This window comes from Bos grunniens, chromosome 7 (genome assembly GCF_055505025.1).
Source record: "Bos grunniens cultivar Pamir isolate PY7600 chromosome 7, Bosgru_T2T1.0, whole genome shotgun sequence".
Classification (NCBI taxonomy): Eukaryota; Metazoa; Chordata; class Mammalia; order Artiodactyla; family Bovidae; genus Bos; species Bos grunniens.
The window spans coordinates 5,232,787-5,254,417 of NC_141171.1; the positions used below are offsets into that span (position 1 = coordinate 5,232,787).

The 21,631-nt window shown below is 56.0% G+C and overlaps 1 protein-coding gene across 15 annotated transcripts in view; it reads right to left on the reverse strand.

The window, feature by feature from the left end:
• The window catches only part of MAST3 (microtubule associated serine/threonine kinase 3), a 41,448-nt gene extending 19,836 nt beyond the window's left edge, over positions 1 to 21,612 (reverse strand). The window contains exons 1-11 of one of the 15 annotated variants that reach the window (XM_086408421.1): positions 21,509 to 21,612; positions 15,348 to 15,379; positions 3,725 to 3,813; positions 3,567 to 3,636; positions 3,357 to 3,377; positions 2,775 to 2,853; positions 2,162 to 2,322; positions 1,903 to 1,978; positions 1,388 to 1,597; positions 1,177 to 1,278; positions 763 to 895 (exon numbers count right to left, since the gene is read on the reverse strand). In XM_086408421.1, coding sequence (XP_086264547.1) covers positions 763 to 895; positions 1,177 to 1,278; positions 1,388 to 1,597; positions 1,903 to 1,978; positions 2,162 to 2,322; positions 2,775 to 2,853; positions 3,357 to 3,377; positions 3,567 to 3,636; positions 3,725 to 3,813; positions 15,348 to 15,379; positions 21,509 to 21,547 — 1,012 coding nt within the window. In that variant the 5' untranslated portion in view covers positions 21,548 to 21,612. Of the gene's footprint in view, positions 1 to 762; positions 896 to 1,176; positions 1,279 to 1,387; positions 1,598 to 1,902; positions 1,979 to 2,161; positions 2,323 to 2,774; positions 2,854 to 3,356; positions 3,378 to 3,566; positions 3,640 to 3,724; positions 3,814 to 4,752; positions 4,880 to 6,085; positions 6,402 to 6,572; positions 6,773 to 12,120; positions 12,211 to 12,486; positions 12,621 to 15,347; positions 15,380 to 16,689; positions 16,792 to 21,508 lie in introns of those variants that run through there. The other 14 variants (XM_086408419.1, XM_086408412.1, XM_086408411.1 and 11 more) reach the window with 14 other exon arrangements.
• Between the last annotated feature and the right edge of the window lie 19 nt (positions 21,613 to 21,631).

A 21,631-nucleotide genomic window follows, 5' to 3' on the forward strand; every position in this document is an offset into this window, starting at 1 on the left:
AGAGCCTCAGTCTCTGCAACTTCAAATGGGACAGTGGCAGCCTGGTCCCCGTGGGTGCCAGCCACTGCGGCTGGGTCCTGCTGACCCTGTCGCCCCTTCCTCAGCCACACCCCTTCCTCACGGCTCTTCCAAAAGGCCAGACACTTGCCTGTCTCGCAACCTCTGCCTTCACGGTTCCCCTGCCTGGTTCACTTCCTCTCTCCCCTAGATCTGCACCCGGTCGCTTCTCCATCCTCCAGGCCCCAGTTTGAATACAATCTTTCCCCAGAGCTCCCCTGACCACCCCGAGACCAGGCCAGGTTCAAGTTCAATGCTTCCCCCAGCACCATGTCTTTTTCCCTGTCCTGACTGTTTGGGGGAGGTTCCTGGCTGTTTCAGTTGTGCCCATGGATTGCCCTGTCTGACTCCGTGTCCCACTTCCCAGGCCACAGTCAGAAGAAACTGGGAAAGTGCTTTGGAATTCAAGTGAATGCCACTGCTCACAGTGGTTCCCTGGCACTCTGGCCCAACTCGATTTAGCATTGAGAAAGCTGAGGCTCCAAGGCAGCTGGCAGGTCAGGGGGTCCAACTTGTGGCCACCTTACCCTGGAATCCTGGGCACCTTACCCAAAATGTGCCCTGCAGGTGGCTGAGGACAGGGCCAGACAGAGGGGAAGGACAGTATGGCGCATGCTGCAGCCACACGGGCATAGGCTGGAACCCTGGCCCGTCCGCATTCTCACCCCAGTTTCCTCTTTTGGCCCTGCCCCCACTCCAGCTCACCCTGGAGCGGATCCTTAGCCAGGCCCAGTTGCCCAATGATGTACTGTGGCAAGTCAGTCTTGATGCCCTGGCCCTCTCGGGCCTGGCCCTCAGCAGCCTCCAGCAGGTGGTAAAACTCCTCGGGGTCAAACTCCTGGGGATGCAGAGGGATTGGTCAGTCAAGGCCTGGTCCCACCTTCAGGCCTTTGCACACCTCCCCCCACTGACCTCTGTCTGAAGCATTTTACCGGTGGCTCTGACTTGTCCCTGGGATCCTAGCTCCTGGTCCCTCTTCTGGGAAGCCCGCCCGAGTCTGGTGGCCCCCAGTGTTCCTGACAAAGCCCTACACGATGGGGACTGTCTCTTTTTAACCTCTGCAGGACTGCTGAGGGCCTGGTCTGAGCCTTGCACCCGGCCACATGCCAAGACACTCACCAGACACTCGAGGAGCCTCGCTGGCCGTGAAATGATGATCAGCAGCTTCCGGACGAGCTGGACAATGAAGCCAACTTCCTCACTGTCTGAGCGCTCGTGGGCCTGGGAGCAGATGGATGGTAGCATCATACACCAGCCCCTGGTCCTGCCCTGCCCTGTCTGGGGACCCCAAAACCCTGTATCCACTCCCCCCCGTCCCACCCCCACGCACATCCTGCAGCAGCCGCTCCAGCTTCTCCTGCATCTCCAGGAAGTAGCGGGAGGTGACAAGCGCCTCTCCAGACTTGGCCAGGCAGTCGCGGGCCAGCTCGATGATTTGGTGGTGGATGAAACCCAGGACGCCGTCAGCCAGTGCCAGCCGGGCGCCGGGTGAGAAGGCGGCCAGGAACTCCTGCAGACGGCCCTCCATCTGTGCTGTGGCCTGGGCAGAAGTGGGGGGCGGGGGGGAGATGGGGCGACCTGGTCATTGGACAGGGCCTGGGAGCAACGTGTGCAGATGGGGGCAGGAGAGAGAGAAGGTGTGACGATGGGGTCCAAGGATCGGAGGGGAGGAAGTGATGTGCACAGATGCCGAGGGGGCGGGGGGTGCAGCGTGAGACAGAGTGACAGGGAAAAACAGAAACGCACAGATGGGGAGAGGGACACAACCAAGAGGGCAGCGCGCACCACAGAGGGACAACAGAGGGGGCGGAGCTGGGGCTGGTCCAGCCACCAGGTGCTGCCCACCTTGGGGAATCTCTCCCGGTACACATGATTCATCATCACGATCTCATTGTCGAAGGTCCCTGTGGTGCGTCCGGGGCTGAAGGAGGGGACAACTGGCTTAAGACACGGGACCCGAAACACAGCCCAGGGAAGGGTGGCTGAGCCAGGACTGAGGGCGCAGGGCTAGAGGCCAGGCTTGGGTGGGGTCAGGACCGGAGGTGGAGGAGGAGGAGCTGCGCCCAGGGAAGGGCTGGGGCTGGGGTCAGAGGCGGAGGCCCACCTGAGGCTGCGGGAGCGGGGGCGGAGGCGAGGTGAGCGGTGGCCGCCCTCCTCATCAGCCACACTGTCTGAGCTGCGGAAATGCTTGGACAGGAAGCAGAGTTCGTCCGGCGTCGGCTGGAAAGGAAGCTGGTGGAGGCGCTCCCGAGAGGATGAGCTCGACTGGCAGGAGGGGGTATCAGGGCCACGCGTTCACGGTCAGCACCACAGCCAGGACCCCAGCATTATCCTAACTCTCAAGGCCCAGCTGTCTATCGGTCAACATGGTACCTCTCCTGCCTCTCTCCTGTGCATGCTTCAAAACTCCAGCTGTGATGCCCCTTCCTCCAGGAAGCCCTCGCTGCTTCCTTGGCAACTCCAAGACCCCCTCTGACCAGACCTTCCCTTACCACACAAGGATGCAGATATCTGTGTATACCCGACCAGGAACCCTTTGGGCCAAGGCTGGGACCCCCACATCGCTCAAAATGGAGCACAGAGGGGGGAAGTCAGGATGTTTACTGACTAGACAACTATTCAACACCTTAAAAAAACCAAAACAAAACAAAGATGTGTCTCCCCCACCCCCAACCTGGCACTCCCTGGTCTGCCTGTTAAGGTAGGACTGTGTGTACCGAGACAGTGGAGCTGGGCGTGTTGGTTCCATAGCCAGAAGACGGGAGTGATGCGAGGGACCATCTTCTGCCGTCGGCCCTGGGGAGGAGAAGGAGACGTTGGAAGGGAAGCATGGCCCCTGTGGTTTGTGGGGACCAAGGGCAGGAACTATGGCTGGCCCCGCCGGAGGAAGGATCTTCTGCAAAGGCCAAGAACACGAATACAGGGTGAGCGAATCCACTGTGTTTTTCTCCTTGTTCTCCAGACGCGTCCTCCAGGAAGTGCTCCCTGATGCCAGCTGCCATCAAAGCTGCTCTCTGAGTTACAGCTGCTAGGGTACATGCTGGCCACTCCCACCAGCCTGAGGATGCCCTGAGGGCCAAAGTCCAGCCTCCCATTCCTCAGCCCCCCAGCGGAGGGCACGGCACCCAACGGGAACGCAATAAATGTTGAATGAATAAGCGGCATTTAAACACCTGGCACACAACAGCTCCTCCACCAGCTCTTGTTAGGTGAATTAATAACTTTCAGGGAGTGAGATTCCTGGACCAGGCCATGCCACCCCCACCCCCACCCCCTCCCCAAGGGCTCCTAGAAATTACCTGTCTGTGCGTGTGATGTGGCTGTAAGAGGTCGTGCATGCATGCATTTGCCAGGGGCGGGAGCCAGAGGGGGGACCACCGCAGGGCAGAGGCCAGGGGAGGGGGAAAAAAGGCTGATGAGGAGGCAGGTCCAGCCACCAAGAGCAGGCCCCTGCCTGGCCCCTTGCCCATGGTATCAGCCACCATCCCCCAAAACTGGCAACCACTCACCTCCGTGCGAAAGGGAAGTTGATGGCAGAGGCAGCTGAGAAATTCCGAGGACTATCTAGGGGGCTGCTGCCTGCTGAGGAGGAGGTGGGGAAACTGAGTCAGCGGGAGTGGAGACAGGACACCTCCACTCCACCCCGCTTGCCCCGTCCCGCACTCACCTGTTGGGATGGACAGTGGCGACAGGGGCCGGGAAAGGGTGGGCGAGGGTGTTCCTACCACCAGGCTCTTGCGGTTCCCGCTGCGGCAGCTATTGGGGGAGGGGGGATAAGGTCAGACCTGGACCTCCTGGCTCAGAGAACCACATGCCCAACCGGGAGCCCATGGGCGGCAGCTTCAGGGACATGACTGTGCCCTCTCTGCTCCCCAGGTGGACTCCCCCATGGCCCTGAGTTCAGCCTGGGAGCCCCTGGCCCTGCTTCTCCAGCTTCTGTGTTCACAGTCCCACTCCCAGAGCCTTGCCAGGAACACTGGCAGACAAGACAGAGGGTGAAGAGGACCCTGGAACCCACAGAGGGGTTAAGGCAGATCCCCTACTCCATATTAAGCATCTCTTCCCAGGACCACTGCTCCAATCTCCTGGCCAATCCCCTCCCCTGAGACCCCCCTAAAACGTCAATGTGACCCTTGGAAACCCTAAAGCCGGCATCATGCACAGTTGCATCTTGTTCTGCCAAACTTTGGCCCACGTGCTTTCCTCCCTTCATCCCAGCTCCTTCCTGGCCACCAGATCCCTGGCCCAGTTTCTCCCACCTGGGCCCTGGCCCCAGCCCCCGCCCTGGCATAGGGAAGTTGCGAGCAACATGGTTCCCCCCCCCAACCCTGGCAGTCGCCTGGCAACGGCTCTGCTCGCCCGACAAGTGCATCAGCCCACGCAGCCAGAGCTGCCAACGCAGCCCGGCCTCGGCAGAACTGCGTAGAGAGGGAGAGATGAAACGCTGGGGCCTCGCGGGGCCAGGAACAGTGTTCCAGGCAGAGGCACAATGCAGGCCGAGGAAGGCGAGGTCAGCAACCCGCTCAGGAGACTCAATGCATAGGGAGGAGGGGTTCCGCCTACCCACTGCTGTACTTGCCGCTGCCCCCCTGAGCCTCAGTTTCCCCATCTGTACACCTTGCAAGGTGCATACACAGTTCTCAGCTTTGGGCGGGGCACAGGGTGAAGTGTGGCGGGTACGTATCCATTACTCACAGGGTTTGGTGCATGGTGGGAGAGAAGACAATGACTCGCCAGAGAAATCACCAGCATTCACCAATACCAATAAGCCCAGAGGAGGGAGAGACAGGCTACACCCATTTCCCAGCCTGGAAAACTGAGGCCACAGATGTCACCAGCCACAGAGATTGTCCTCTAGTCTGAGGCGCAGAAGCAAAAGTGAAACCCACAGGTTCCTGCAAAACTTCCTGTCAACCCCCCACCCCAACACACACACACACTCACAGCCCACATCCTCTTCCAACCCCTCACCGGACTCTTCATTCCGACGCATCGTTTTTCACTTCCAACAGCATTTGGGGAAAACACTTGGCCTCCTCCCTCTTGCTCTCAGGCAGGGCCTTCTCAAAAACAGCTACATCTGAGCTCTCAAAGGGGATCTGGGCATCCTCTGTTCAATTCCTGAGCATCTATTGAGCCCCAACTATTTGCTCAGCCATTCCTGGAGAAGGCGCAGGACCCCAAGAAGCTGCCTAGTTTTTCAAGAATCACCCTTGTGGTTCAACAGAGAGTGAGAAGTATGTTAGAAAAGAGGGGCCTGAGGTCAGTTTCTGGCACCTGATCCCTGAGGGGCCCATGAGCCTTCTGCGGCTCCCCGGGTTCTGGAAGAAGAGCCTGAATCCTAAACTAGGCATTCAAGGTCCTTCAGCTGCTGGTCCCATTACTCAGCCTTTGCCTGTGTTCCCTCTGGGAATGCCTAGACCAAGCACTGGTGAGACACTTAAGCACAGAGAGGTTAAGGAACTGCCTGAGGTCACATATCCTGACATTGGCTGAGCTGGAATTTCCACATAGGTCCAGCAGGGCTCACAGCCCTCACTTAGCTTCTCTGCTTTTCAGAAGGAGAAACTGAGACTCCACTTTGCTCTGTATAGAACGAAGTGATTTTTCACCCCCGCCTGATAACCGACATGCACACCAGCCTCCTGCAGCAAATGTTTACTTCTGAACCAACATTTCCGCTGACTGGGCCCCAAGGACCAAAGAGTCTCAGTTTTTCCAAGAAGCTCCTCCCCAGGTCTGGCCAGAGGACTGACCTAGGTTCGAATCCTGATTCAGTCCCAAATCCCTACAGCCTCTGTCACCACCTGAGCTGACCCTGGCGGACAGACACTCCAGTCTGGGTAAGGAGCGGTAACAGGAGGGTACCTGGGACCCCAGGGGATACCTAGATCCCAAAGCATCCTCCCACTTCCCCCCACCGCCGCACACTGTGGCCCTCGCCACGCTGCCGAGACGCACTTTCAGCAACTCGTGTCTGCTCGATCGGCCGCCGCGCCACTCGGTAGGTCCGCGCGAAGCCCCCTACCTCTTGGAGCGCTGCAGCAACGCGCCCTTGGCCAGGCGGCTCCGGTGGCCGGGCGCCGCCACCGCCGTCCAGTAGCTGGGGTCGGACATGCTGCTTCCCTTTGTGCCGCCGCCGCCGCTAGAGGCCCGAGAGGCACGGGGGCGCAACCAGCGGCGGCGGGGCGCGAACCTTCACCGTGGAATCTGCTCCCGGAGCCCCACGGTGAGGGGCGGGGGGGCGCGCCGCGGGGCTGGGGGTATAGGGAGAGGAGGAAGCGCGCGCCCGGGAGCGAGGCCGGGAACCCCGCCCAGGACCGCGCGGGGGCGGGGCCTGGCCTGGCTGGGAGGGGTGAGCGACTCGGAAGCCAGGCCGGCGGACTCGCGTGCTGGCGAGTGGGCGTGGTGTTGCCATGGCCGCGGGCGGAGGGGCGGGACGTTGCCAGGGCCGCGGGCGGAGGGGCGGGACATTGCCAGGGTTGCAGGCGGCAGGGGCGGGGCGTTGGCGGTACCTGGATGCAGGGCCTTGGAACTTGGCTCTCTTCCAGCAAAATGTAAATACGACAGCTTCTCCCTCTACCCATTCCCTAGGCATTAAGCCCTTCGGGAGGGAGTGTGGCACTCAGACCCATCCAGTGGCCAGGTTCAGCTCATGCTACCACGCCCACGCTAGCTTTACTCCTTGGAATGCCTTTCCTGTCTGGCAAAATCCAGTGTCCCCCTCGTCCAGGAAGACTTCTCTTGTGTCTGTCCAGCTCTGTCTTCCCCTGGCTTGGGATTCTTTGTCCCAGCATCTTCCAATAGTGGACGTGTTTAGCAAACTGAGTAGAGCACCTGATATCCTCTTCTTGTCTGTATGACAGGAAAGGCCATCAGCCTGGCTACTATCAGGAATCAGACACCTGATTTAACTTCTCAAGCCTCAGTATTCTCAACTGTAAAATGGGAGGAATATGGGGCTGACACGAAGATTACTCTGTGTCTCCAAGAGTGCTTGGTAAACATTTGATCAATGTTAGCATTAGGTAAACTTCCAGGCCTGTTTCCCCATCTACACATGTCTGTTTGTGAAAATGCAATAAAAGAGCTGACTCATTGGAAAAGACCCTGATGCTGGGAAAGACTGAAAGCCAAAGGAGAAGGGGGCGGCCGAAGATACCATCACCAACTCAATTGGACATGAATTTGAGCAAACTCTGGGAGACAGTGGAGGACAGAGGAGCCTGGTGGACTACAGTCCATGAGGTCCCAAAGAGTCGGGTAGGACTTAGCGACTGAATAACAACGAAATCAGAGGCACAGAAAGTGCCTGGTACAGAGCTGGGGCACAGATCACCTTCATTACATAATGTGTCACACAGCAGACTGTGAGTTAATGCTTCCTCCTTTCATGACAGCCCCCCCGGAAATCAGGGACAGTGTCACCCTGAAGGTGAACCCTCCACAGGCCATACAACACTTTGGGAACTACCCCAGGCAGGACTGACCTGGAGCCTGACCCCACATCTGAGAAAACCAAGGCATACAGAGGGCGTTGCTGCCTGGTACATAGCCCTATAGCCCTAACCCTGTGCATCCATCGTGCCACTGATTTTGCTTCTCAAGTCTCTCTCAGAATCCCCACCTTGCTCCCTCTAAGCCCGGTGTCACCTTCAGGTGGCCCAGATATTGCTGAGTGTCTCCCCAGGCCCTCCAGACTGAGGCTCAAACAACACATACCTAGCCACTCGTTCACTCAAAAAAAAATACACCCTTTGTACTGGACACGGGGGATGCAGGACACAAATAATCCCTGCAGCCAGGGTCCCCAGTCTGGGGACTCAGGAGGCAGAGAGGAGACATGAAACACTTACGTGAACCAGTTAATTTCTGAAGTCAAGGAAGGCAAAGAACAGGGGCAACACTGGCAAAAGACAACTTTAGCCTCTCTGAAGTGACACTGCAGCCAGCCACACACTGAGAAGGCAGAGGGGCCAGCCATGGAGAAAAAGCATCTCAGGCAGAGAGCACAGCTCATGCAAAGGCCCTGAGGCAGGGCTGACAGGAAGACACCAGCAAGACTCTCCATACAGGCCTTGTGGGCTGCAGAGAGGATGGCAGTTTTACTGCAGGGGCAATAGGGAGCCATGGAGGATGTGTGTGCAGAGGAAGGGTGTGATCCGGACTATTGTAAAATAGCCTCCCTCATGTCTGCCATGGGGAACAGGAGCTGTTGGGGCAAGAGTGGAAGGTGGCAGGAGGCTAGTGAGGAGCTGTAACAGGGCCTGGGAGGGGGATACTGAGGGTTGGACCAGGGTGGGGCCATAGAATGAAGTGGGTAAATTCTGGATGTATTCTGAGGCTAAAGAAGAGGTGCTGTTAAGGGGTCGGATGAAGAGATGAGGATAAGAGAGGTCACCCAGGATCCTCAGGTATTTAGCCAGAGCCACGTACAGGAAACAGAGCCTCCTGCCTGGGAGGAATTCGGGGTCCCATAGGTCTAGGAACCCAAGTGGGGATGAAGTCATAGTCTCATGCACCATATGCTAACACGCTGTATCCACAAGCTCCCCCCCCGCCCCACCACCACCACCACATGTGCCAGGAACACTTCTGCACACAGTTAGGAAAGGAGCTGCCCATCATTCCCAGCCTGCACCGCCTGCCTGCCTCCCATTACGCCCACGGCACTGGCATCCCCAGCAGCTGCTTCTCCCACGCCCATCTGGCCTCAGTTTCCTCCTCTGCAGACCAGGCCACAGCTGGCAATCCAGGGGACCCATGGCCATGGCAAAGACCTCCCGTGAAAGGCTGGCTGAGCCAGTAATCTCCAGCACCAGCCCACTGCCCACCAGATCAAGGTCCTCCCCTGCTCACACACCCTCCATGGCTCCTCATTTTACAGCAAATCTGCACTCCTGGGTTAATCCCTTTCCTAGAGCTCAGATCCTAGCTTTCTGTCTAGGGAGTTGCCTCTCTCTGCCTGTGCCAGTAACTGTGTAAACAGGAAAGCCCTTGGTGGACATACAGACCCCCATTCCTGACCCCACATCGGTCGGACGATCACAGCCCCTTCCACCTGCCCATGAGCTGTCCACACCCCTCCAAGCTCCATACCTTGTGGGGTTCCCAGTACCCTCAGTAGAAAATCCAAAATCTTCCTGTCCTTGGTATCTAAGGCCAGAGGGAACCCTCCTCTGACAACGCTGTTCCTGCTTGGAACAGCCTCTTTGTTGTCCCCTTGGCCATATGGACCCAACTCAAGACCTTCTCTTCAATCTGCTCCCTGCACCCCAACACAGGTGGGGCCCTCCCAGCCGCTTCCTATTTGTGCCCCAAGCATTAACTGAGCACCTGCTGTCTACCAGGCTGTGCCTGAGGCTATAGGATGACCAGGACAGATGAAGTCAGGCCCTCAAGGGACTCCCAAACCTTTGGGTGAAAAAAAACAACCCAATAATCACACAAGAAAACATAGAGGGACTTCCCTGGTGGTCCAGTGGTTGAGAATCTGCCATCTAATGTAGGGGACACGGGTTCAATCCCTGGTTGGGGAACTGGGATCCCACATGTTGTGGGGCAACTGACCCCGCCCCAACTACTGAGCTTACATCCTGAGCCCGAGTACCACAGCTAGAGAGAAACCTGTGCACTGCAATGAAAGATCCCGCATGCGTCAACCAGGAGCCTGAGTGCTGTAACTAAGGCCCGCCGCATCACACACTCATGGGGGGGGTCAGGATGTACAACATGAATGTAAGTGGGGCTTGGGGCCCTTATGGGGGGGCAGGGGCGGGGAGGGTTGGTAAGGAAAGGCTTCCTATCTGAGAGCTTGACGGAGACTTGACAGATGAATAAAAGAGTAAATAGAGAAAATGGAGCTCTAAGCAGAGGGTGGGCAGCAAATGCAAAGGCCCTGAGGCTGGACCAGCTTATACTATGGCAGTCCAGGAAGCCACATGAGTAGTCAGGTGAGCTCCGGAGAGAGATGGATGGGCAGGGGTGGCGGGGTGCATCACTGTGTCCACCTAACACTATCCTATTTACACAGTTACTGGCACACCGTGGGCTGGACCCACAGGGCTTTGGAGGCTGAGGGGATAAGAGTGGGCGTATTCCTAAAGTGCTCAGAGCAGAGGAGACCAGGACCCAGTTCTTTGCCTGGCCCAAGGCAATGCGGCTCTGCTGCCCCCCGGTGGCGAGAAAGGGGACCGGCGGACTGAGCTTGGGCCCCAAGCTCTCTGCCTCCATTTCCTCCTGGTAAAACTGGCTTATCTGCTTTCCACAGGTCCCTCCCCTCATCCGGTCCTCACCTGGGGTTGAGGCCAAAGACTCAAGAGTCAGATCTGGCCTGATATTCTCTCCCAAGGTGCCCCTGGACAACACACTCAGAGGTCCTAAGCTGTAATCGCCTCCTCTGCTAAACGGGGGGCGACACCATCTCTGCCTTCCACTGAGGCACCCCAGCCTGGTCCAGACCACACCATCTCCTACCTGGATGTTGCCCTAGCCACTTTTCTGCCTCTGTCACCTCCATTCCTATCTCCTGTCCCCAGCCAACCTTTCTCTCCCCAAGGTGGCCACAGAGGCTTTAACATCTTGGTCCTGAGACTTCCCTAGTGGTCTAGTTGCTATGACTGTGTGCTTCTACTGCAGGGCATGTGGGTTAGATCCCTGGTTGGGGAACTAAGATCCCACATAGTGCGGGGAGCGTGGCCATAAATAAATAATAAAACAAAAAGTCTTGGTCCTGCCTCAGGACCTCTGCATGTTCACATCGCTCTGTTTGGCGCCCTCCTTCCCCTAGCTCTGCTCAGGCCTTGGCTCAGACACCATATTCAGAGGTCTCCCCCTGAATGCGTCTTGTTAGCTCATCCCCTTGTTCATTGCCTGATGCCTAAGAACTGACTGAGAGCCCCAAGAGGAAGAAACTATGCACCTCTGGTTCACAGATATGCCCTTAGCACCTGGCACACAGTAGGTGCCCAGCACCTTGTGTGGGCTCCAAGGTGCTCTCTCTTCTCTCCATTAAAGGCCCAGGGAAAGAGTCCGAGCAGCCCCTTCATACTAATGTGTAAATAGTCGATAGGCCATCAAATTCTAGACATCACTCACCTATACCTCTGTCACCTCCCTAAATTTTGCCCACGCTGTGCGAGGAGCCCATTATAACCTTGATGTTCTTTCCTGTACAGGGGCAAGAGCCTGAGACACCCACTTCTCCAGTTACAGTCAGTTCAGTCAGTTCAGTCGCTCAGTCGTGTCCGACTCTTTGTGACCCCATGAATCGCAGCACGCCAGGCCTCTCTGTCCATCACCAACTCCCGGAGTTCACTCAAACTCACGTCCATTGAGTCGGTGATGCCAGTTACAGAGGGTAGTTCAAACCCTTAACAGACTCTGATGGCAAAGCTGGTCCAGACACTTAGCCCCCAGACATACTGAACCAGGAGAACTGATGTCTCCTCTCTGAACCTCAGTTTCCTCTGCTCGGAAATGGGATCAGAAAGGGCGCTTCTCTCCCAAGGTTGTGGAGGGGAAAAGAAGGCATTTGGTAGAGAGCTGGTGCTCAGTCAAGCTGGTTCTTTTCTCCCTACACTACTCTGCCTGGTTAAGTTCGGTGCCAGGGCTCCAAAGGTGGACTCTCAGCCTTAGGGGTGAGTGAGTGAGTGAGTGAGTGAGTGTGTGTATGTGTGTGTGTGTACATTTAGAGGGAGGAGTTTTCAGGCCAGCTTCAGCTGGGTCACAGCCCAGGAGGCCAGGCCAATTCATCAAGGCCCTGAACAGGCTGGGAACCCAGCACCTGTCTCAAGGAAGTCCTTGGGCAACAGTTCAAGTTCTGGCCTCCTCCTGGCCATCTGCCAGAAGGGGGACCCGCTGGCTCTGAGTGAATATGGAATTTTCCCATCATGGTCCTAGTGTGGATCACAGTGTCATTTTATGGAGGGGTAAACTGAGGCCCAGAGAGTCCAAGTCACCAGCCCACAGTACCTTGGGGGAGGGAGCTGGATCTGGGCGGCTTCCAAGTCTCTGGGGTGCCAGGGCAATGTCCGTGCCCCGCCCGTGTGCACGGTCACTTACCTCCAGGGGTGCAGGCCCAGCGAGGGGCTGCAGGGGCTGCAGGGGCTGCTGGGACTCAGCAAGGACGGGCTCTGGCTGCTTGGAGACAGACTGCAAAGAAAGAGGCCGGGGACGGTGAACCTGCCAACAGCCCCTGCGTGTGGCTGGAGACGGACCAGGGCGTGGTTCCCTTAGGGAGAAGGGGCCTGAGGCTGGGGATACTGGGTCTACCGTAGGCCACGAGGGCAGGGCCAGATCGATGAGCCGGGAGGGCTCCCCGGAGGCGGTGGTGCGATTCGGGGCGACTTGAACAGAGACGCGGAGGAAGAGTGGTTGTCACCCTGTCCCTCTTCCCCTCCCTCTCCCCTTCCAGGGTCAAGCACTCACTCGAGGGTCAGCGCCGGGATGTGCAGCTTGTCCCTGCGGGACTTCATGCCGAGGCCGCGTCTATGCGACCGCGACCGAGTACTGACGCCCCCTTCGTGGCCGCCCTGATCGTGTCGCAATCGGACGGACAGACACAGGACGCCAGGACAGCACGCCTAGCAGGCGAGGCGGACGCGGAGTGGGGGCTGGGCTGCGGGGGGCGGGGAGGGCGGGTTCTCTCCGCCCAGGGGCGGGGCTCCGAGCCCTGCACCTACGCGCAGGCCCAGCCTAGCAGGAAAGATCGGATTGCGGGAGGCGGGAGGCACCCGTGCCACCTTCTCCCAGGAAGGGCCGGCGAGGGTGCCGGGCTTCGAGTCACTGAGCTGCACAGTCGGAAAGAAAGGCGGTCACTGCCTTCTCAACCAGTTTCATTGCTCCATCAACTGGCCCCGCCCCTTCCCGGAGGAGACCCGGCCCTCGCCGAGCCCCGCCCTCGGGGGGGGGGCGTCTCTGGACCCGGGATTGAGCGTGCCCCGCCCCTATCCTCCCACTGGCCACCACCGCAGGGGCTCAGCCCCACGTCCCTAGCCACCCACAGCCGGTGTCAGCATCTCCCCGAACACCGGAGGCCCCGACTACGCCACCGGGCCTTTGCTTCCCTGGATTCCCTCTGCCAGGACCGTCATCGCCCTCATTCATATCCGAATTCAGCCCCACCAGTCTCCCTAATACAAGTGGACCTCCGGCGCTCCGAGCCCCAGCCTCCGTCCTGCCCAGCCCAGACTCCCGAAAGTCTGGGGTTGTCTGTGCTTGGCCGCAGGCCCCTAGAAATCCTGGTTAGAACGAGTCAGGCACACCGCAGGTGGCTAAGAGTAGACCGCCTTCAGGGAGTGTTTGTCCTGGTCCTACGCAGCGGTCCCGGACTTCGCCCTCTGCAGTTTGGACTGATTCACCGCCCACCACCCGCCCCCAGCCTGGGCAAAGGCTGGGGACAGTGCCGGCCTTCCCGGCGGCGTCCATTCCCTGCCCCTACCGGGGCCCGCAGGTCCCTCCCCACCTGCTGCACTACCCTCTGTCCAACAAGAGAGGGTCTGAACTTGGGGGCTACTCTGACACCAGCCCCACCACCAGACTTAAAACTCTCATCCAGCCGCCAGGATCTACCCCTTTTCCTCTCTCTCCACTCCTGTCTCCATGCTGTTTCTCCAATACTAAGCAGGTTTGCATCTCAGGACCTTCGACCATGCCGTTCTCTCTACCTGGAATGCGGTTCCCCCTACCCTTTCCCTTGGCCTCTCTCCCTCCTCTTCCATATCTAGTCTCAAATGTCACTTCCTCTAAGCCACCCCCCAGCCCCCTCTGTCTGCCTCTAATCTCTCCCCTGTATAACATCACTTCCCAGGTGGCACAGTGGTAAAGTATCTGCCTGCCAATACAAGAGACCAAGAGACAACGGGTTCAATCGCTGGGTCAGGAAGATAGCCTGGAGTAGGAAATGGCAACCTGCTCCAGTATTCTTGCCTGAAAAATCCCATGGACAGAGGAAGCTGGGAGGCTACAGTCCATGGGGTTTCAAAGAATCAGACATGACTGAGAGAGTGCACACACACACACACACACACACAGTGCTATAGAACATCACTTCATCATTTTGTCCAAGAGAGTGCAAGCTGCATGACAGGGTCCAGCATTGACTTCTCACCCTGTCGCCTGTGCCTGGAACAGAACCTAGTACACAGTAGATACTCAAAAGAAGTTTGCTGAGGGAGTGATTTCACTGAGGCGCAAGGGAATTCCCACCCTCAACTCAGGCCAACACAGCTTCCAAGCCTCCAAAGAGCGAGTGTTTGCCATCACACTGCCCCAGACCACCAGCACAAGGCAAACTCCTCCTCTTCCTGGACTTTGGTTTTCCCACCAATGCTGCTAAGTGTGCTAAGTGGCTTCACTCATATCCAACTCTTTGTGACCCCATGGACTGTAGCCCACCAGGCTCTCTGACCATGGGATTTCCCAGGCAAGCATATTGGAGTGGGTAGCCATTCTCTTCTCAGCCATTTTCCTGACCCAGGCATCAATCCTGCGTCTCCTATATTGCAGGCAGTCTCCTGCATTGCATGCGAAGTCTTTACCAACTGAGCTACCAGGGTAGCTCACACATAAACCTGTGTAAACCTGGGCGCTTCCCAGGTGGCTCAGTGATAAAGAATCTGCCTGCCAATGCAAGACACACAAGAGATGCAGATTCAATCCCTGGGTCAGGAAGATCCCCTGGAGGAGGGCATGGCAACTCACTCCAGTATTCTTGCCTGAGAAACCCTATGGACAGAGGAACCTGGTGGACTACTGTCCAGGTGGTCACAAAGAGTAGAACACAACTTGGTGACTAAACAACATCAACAAACCAGTGAAGACACTTAACAAATCTTCTTTGAGTTTGAGGGATCTCACAATGCCAACCACCAGGAACATTAATGTGACCCTGAATTGTATGATTTTCCACCAATGTTCCCTGAAATAGAATGAGCTTTCTGTCATGGGAGGCATGCAAGCCAATTCCAGGACACCAGATTGGAATTCTATAGTCTGGACCCTGGATACCACCCTTTCAAGTTGGGTGCTTTTGAGCCAGTGATGCAACTCTTAGGCACTTCAGGTTCCCATCTGCAAACTGGCATGATTTGTACCTCACCTCCCAGCCTGTGGTGAGGTGCCTGTGAAGCACTTTGCAAACACCAGGGGGAAAAGGGGGCAGGGCAGGATCAAGGTGAGAAGCTTTGTAGTAATTATTAAATAAATTCACAATTCAGATGCTGCCACTGAAATATCTGTGCCCAGAACCATAGGGCTCCACCCAGCCAACTGGCCCCAGGTGAACTCACCCACGTCCCCGGCGTGGTAGGCTCAGCTCCTTCTGAAAAGAAAACAGGAGTCATTCCCAAGGAGACAAACCCCTCACTTCCCTAGCCTTCCACTCACCTCATCTCCCAGTTGGCCCCTTATTCACCCTGTTCCAACCAATGCCTCTTTTCTGCTCACCCCATACACTGAACTCAGCCCTGCCTCAGGGCCTTTGCACCAGCTGTATCCTCTGTCAGGACCACTTTCCCTCCCTTTGGTGCTAGTTAATTGAAGTTCATCCCTCAGGTCTCAGCTCAAACATCCTTCCCTCCAGGAAGCCCTCTCAGACTCCTTACATTAAAAATAACTTCATTATTTAAAATAAATTAGTTGATTTAACAAAGAACTCTATCGGTAGTGGCTAAATATTAATACTAATATTCTACTGAGGAAAGTAGACTGAGAGCCGAAGAACTGATGCTTTCAAATTGTGGTGCTGGAAAACTCTTGAGAGTCTCTTGGACTTCAAGGAGATCAAATCAGTCAGTCCTAAAGGAAATCAGCCTGTGAATATTCATTGGTAGGACTGATGCTGAAGCTGAAGCTCAAATACTTTGGCCACCTGATGCGAAGAGCTGGCTCACTGGAAAAGACACTGATGCTGGGAAAGACTGAGGGCAAGAGAAGAGAGTGGCAGAGGATGAGATGATTAGATAGCATCACTGACTCAATGGACATGAATTTAAGCAAACTCTGGGGGATAGTGAAGGACAGGGAAGCCTAGTGTGCTGCAGCCCATGGGGTCGCAAAGAGTCAGACACAACTTAGAAACTGAACAACAACAATTGAGGAAAGGGAGATTCCTGCATCATCCTTACCCTGTGCCCTCCCAGATCTGAAAGCTATTTCTGTTCACCCTCTGCAAAATCCAGGCAGGTTTGGGTCCTGGTCATCAATGGGGGCTGGGGGCACAAACCCTATTGAAGATGCAGAGCTCAGCAAGCTGATCTGCACCAATCCTGGGTGTCCTTACCATATACAAGAAATCCCTATGCTTGGGGTCCACTGTGATTCCAGAGTCCACCCTGAAATGTGGTTTGCCCAAGAGGACTTTTTAATTCTCAAAAGGCTGTGTAGCCCAAGTTTACACTCAGACCTGGGTTCAGATCTATTATCTCTTTTTTCCTGTCCGTGGGACCCTGAGCCAAGGGGTTGGTACCCCCTGTGCTTTGGTTTCCCCACGTGTAATGTGGAGATAATGTAAAACGGGGTCTGGGGTAAAAATGATCAGAAATTATTACCGTCGTGTGTTGTTGTTGTGTTATTTTTGAACTTAGCAAGGGCCTTCGCAGACTATCTCAATACTCGCTAAATTTTACTCACATTCACTGAGACTCTACTACGTACCAGGAGCAGAGGCCTTTTTAGAGGCAGGGTAACTGAGGCGCGGAGGGCAGCAGCTGTCCACATCTCTTGACTAAGGTAGGGTCGGGAATCCAGGTCTCTGGACACCACACACAAACACACACGCTGGGGCGGTAGCGTCGAGGATGCACAACTATTTTTATCTCGGTGGGTTCAGGGCTGCCCACATCTAGAGTTGGGCGTTCGTCATGGCAACAATGACGTCATCAGCCCCCGCTGCCAATTGGAGGGGGCCGGAAGCTGCTGGGCGCGGAGATGACAGGGCTGGGAAAGGTTGACAGGGTCTCCAGGCGGAGGAAGAGATGGATCTGCAGGGGTGGGGCGAAGCCCCGAGGCTGGACCCCGACTACCTTGAGCTCAGAAAACCAAGTCAGAGCCCTTCAAGATGGGAGGAGGCTCATTTGCCAACCTGAGGTCTCCTTGTTTGCTTGAATACCTCTGGGGATGGAGAGCTCAGTATCGTGCAGGGCAAAGGGTCCCAGACCCACCACCATTAGGGGCTCCCCTAATTGGCCCCCTCCAATTGTTGTGAGTTCTTTTGCCAGCTTCCTCCTTCCCCTACTAACCCACAAAACGTGGGGAGCTGGGATCTGAGCTCAGGGGTTTTTGCTGTGCCCACACGTGTACACACACACACACACACACCCTCCATCCCAGCCAATTCCTTCTAAAACCCTGACAGTCCTTGGTTCCCAGTCTGGCTCCCCAATCTGGGCTGTATGATCTCCTCCAAACAACTTCATCCTTTTGAGTCTCAGTTTCCTTGTTTGGAAATGGTCCAGTTACATGGGGCCCTGAAGGAGTCAAGCAGCAGGCTCAGGGCCTGATGCTGGGGGAGGCTTTGATAAAAAGAAGCCAAGACACTTGTTTTGTGAGGTTGATAAATCACAATTAACCCACAAATTTTAATTTACTTCCAAAATACAAAAAGGTGAGAAGTGGCAAAGAGAAATGAGGGAAGGTCAGTAGCCCCCTGCATAGGCTCAGTGGAACACTGGGCCCACATGGAACTCTCCCGGAACCCGGAACCACCCCCGGACCCTCTGCTCCCTGAACCATCTGCTTCTGCCTTCAGCCTCCTCTTTGCCAGCTGTTCCTCAGGGAGTGGTTCTCGCCTAGAAAGGGGGTGGAGGTGTGTATGTGTGGCGGGTCCAACCCCCTGGAACCGCCCTTTAAAGATAATATTTATGGTATCCGCTTCTGGGCTGGGTGATGCTGCCTCTTCACCAGAAGCCTCAGCTCCACCTGGAGGAATCCCCAGTCTGAAGGAGACAGGGGAAGGCATGGACACCCCCATACTGGAGGCACCAGCATGGACCCAGAGGAAGAGAAGGGGCTGGAGGGAGTGGGGAGCCAAAAGACTTCCTGGAGGGGTCTTCAAGTTGGACCAGCAGGCTAATGGGAGACAGTAGGGTGGAGGTGGGACTCAGCCCAGTGGGACCAAGTCTCACGGGGAGATGGCAGCTGGAGCAGAGAGAGAGAGAGACCAGTAGGGACCACATGGCACCAGCCAGAGGACTTCCTGGAGGAGGAGAATAGTTGGAACTGGGCCATGAGAATGCCAGATGGTCCTTCCAGGGAGCTTCCCCAGCAGCAACAAGAGACAAAGTCCAGACACAGACTGGCCAATTTCTCTGTCCCTGCGTGCTCTGTTTGGGGATCTGGTGTTATAAAATTCTGTCATTTGTGAAGCAAAGGGCCAAATGGGAAATGAAAATAATGGTAGGATAATAGTGGTAGTAATCCTAGTAATAACAGCTTATGTTAACTGGCGCCGACAATCGCTACACAGAGGCTGAGCCTAACCCAAACCAGGAAGAGCCAGTCTCCTGTTCCCTTTACCCACAGCCAAGGCAAACTGGTGGCCCATGGGCCAAGCCAGGTCCTATTTATGACCTCCTAGTATTCAGTCAGGCTTCCCTGGTGGCTTAGCGATGAAGAATCTGCCCACCAATGCAGGAGACAAAGGCTTGATCCCTTGGTGGGGAAGATCCCCTGGAGAAGGAAAAAGCAACCCACTCCAGTATTCTTGCCTGGGAAATCTCATGGACAGAGGAGCCTGTTGGGCTACAGTCCATGGAGTTGCAAAGAGCTGGACACACTTATCAACTAAACAACAACAAAACCACTCAACCAACAGCATACCCTGCATGGCCACAGTCAGATTGGCCAGGACACCTCCATGTATTGTCTGGACTGCTCAATCAGCTCATGATTTTCTCAAACTTTTATGAATTGACTCTTTGACCTGTGGCAAAGATTAGCCTCCAGGATAAATGATTGACTTGACTGACTCTGATCAGCAGGCTGCCCCCTGATTGGGGGTGGGGGGTGGCTCTCAGGGCTCCAATTAAAGGAGTGTGTGACTGATCCCCCAAACCGAAGCCCTCAACATCTTTGCACTCTCAAGTGCCAGACCAGTTAGAATTTCAATTCTGACTTCCCGGCTGTTACTTTCCCTCTCTGAGCCTCAGTTTCCCCCTCTGATAAATAAAGCTAATAGTCCCCTGGGCTGTTGGAAACTTAAATACATGCTTAGCATTTAGCATTTGTAGGTGCCGCATAATGTGAGCAGTTATTTACACTCCTACTGTTATTTAAAAAAATATTTTCATTGTATCTCCTACTTGGTCCTTTACTGTAGCTGCTTTCCTTGTTTCTGGCTCTTTTTTAGACCCACACCTGCTCCAGAGGAGTCTTTCAAAGCTCTCAGATCTGACATAACCTCCCCTGCTCCAGCACCTTCCACAGCTCCTAATCACCCTAGGGAGAAAGTCTAACCTCTTCAAAATCAGCGCTAGAAGCCCTGGAAGTAGATGAATCCATCTCGCGTGCCCAGTTTCAGCGCTAAGAAATGGCTTCTGGTTGATCCATAAACACATATGTTTGCATACCTCTGAGCATTTCCACGTGCTGTTCCCCCTGCTCAGGTTGCCCTCACTCACCTGGGCAATCCCTACTCGTCCCTCCACCTCCTTGGATGGAGTCCTGCCAATGTGGGGTTGGTCTGGAGGGAGAGCCAGGTCTGTGTGGGTTCAGATCTTGACTCTGATACCCACCAGGACACCTGGACAGAGCCTATGAGTCTATGAGCCTTAGTTTCCCCATTTGTAACGTGGGATTTGTCCTCAGGGAATGGGTACCTCCTCCCCATGGAACAGGCCCCCACTTTCTGACGTCAGTTGCACCCCCATTCGCCTACCCAAAGGCAGTTTCTCTATTTTAAGAGGCTGTGGGCGGGGCTCAAATCTATCTGGGGCTCTGGGCGGGGCCTGGTTCCCCAGTGCTCACTAGTCCAGCTGCACCCCTTCGTCTATGCTCAGGGCCCCCCCACTCTTGCCTTGGGCAATGACCCCTGCCCTTCTCCTGCCCCTCCTTCCCCATGCCATCAGGGTCTCTGCCTTGCAGCTCTACGCACACCCTCCCTGTTCCCCAACCCAAATCCAGGTGACCGCAGCCCCTTCACCTTTAGACAAGTTCACAGTCTGGCAGCCAGTTTCAAAGCCTGCCTTTCCCCATTCTCCTCAGCTTCAGTGCCCATTTCCCCACCCCTGTCCTTTCTGGCTTCTCTCAGCCTCATTCATTCCCCAAAAACCAACCCCCTGCCCTGCCACCAGGGGCTGCCTTCTCTGTCCCAAAGCCACTGGCAACCATCAGTTCAGGTACCTTCTCCAGGGGTGCCTGAGGGTGCCCCATGGCACCTGACCCCTCGGCAGGGTCACTGCTGCTCAGGCATTCATTTCCCCCAACAAGCTGGGAGATCCAGGAGGGCAGTTCCAGGGGTGAACACCCCTCACCACCACCGCTGCCTCTTCAATAAATGTTTGTTGGATAAATGATGAATCCCGGTTTCCCCACTTGCAACTCGTGGCTTCTACATGTGTGGTCTAAGCTCCAGGGAAAGGGCTAGATTGTCTAAATTCCCATTGAACAGACGGGGAAACTGAGGTCCAGAGAGATCAAAGGAATTGCCGCCTGAGGTCACCCACATCGGAAGGTCAGCCTCTGCTAGCTGTGACGCCTTTTTTCTTATCTCTTCGTGGCGCAGCCTCCGCAACACAAACCCGAGGCCAGGGGTCAGAAAAGGAGGGCCCTTATAGTGAATGGGGAAACTGAAGTCCGGAGACGCAAGAGTGCCTCCCACCGCCCCTGCCCCCACACCTCAGGCCACACAGCCAGTTGGCAGTGACTGGTGCACCAGAGAGCTGGTTAAGCGTGGGCAAATTACATGCCGCTGGGGGACCTCGGGATTGTGACTTTCTTAGACTGGAGCCTCAATTTCCTCGTCTGATGAAAGGGCTGCCTGACAGCCCCAGCCTCCCCATCTTGCCTTATGGGTGAGCTGAGACAGGGGTGCGATGGCGCTGCGAAGGCACGAAGCACGTATTAATACACGTTAATTAATATTACTATATCCCTAGTAAAAAGATTAATACAACATATCACTAGTAAAAGGATTAACACCAACGACATGAACATACGATGAGCGCTCAAAGGCTGTCGTTGCTCGTATTATTAGAGCTCCTGCTGGAGAGAGCGAAACCCTCAGCCCCTTTCCCCCAAGGAGCCTCAGTTTCTCCATATGGCAAATGGGCATACCCTCTTCTCACCTAGCGAAAAGCACTTTGAGATGTGAGTGCACAAGCGGGAGACCCCGGAGCGCGCCCCTCCCTCTGCCTCGGCTTCCCCCCTGGTCCGTCCAAGCCCGGATCCCGCACCCTGCACCCAGGCAGGTTCACTCCACCAGCGATCTCTGCCCGCTCGCACGGGGCCTCACCTGGAGCCCACGGCGCCGCAGGAGGCTCGGCTCGTCCATTGCCCGCTAGTCCGCACTGCCGGCCGGCTCCCGGCCCCGCCTCAGCCGGCCAGGCCCCGCCACCCCGCGCCATTGGCCAAGCTG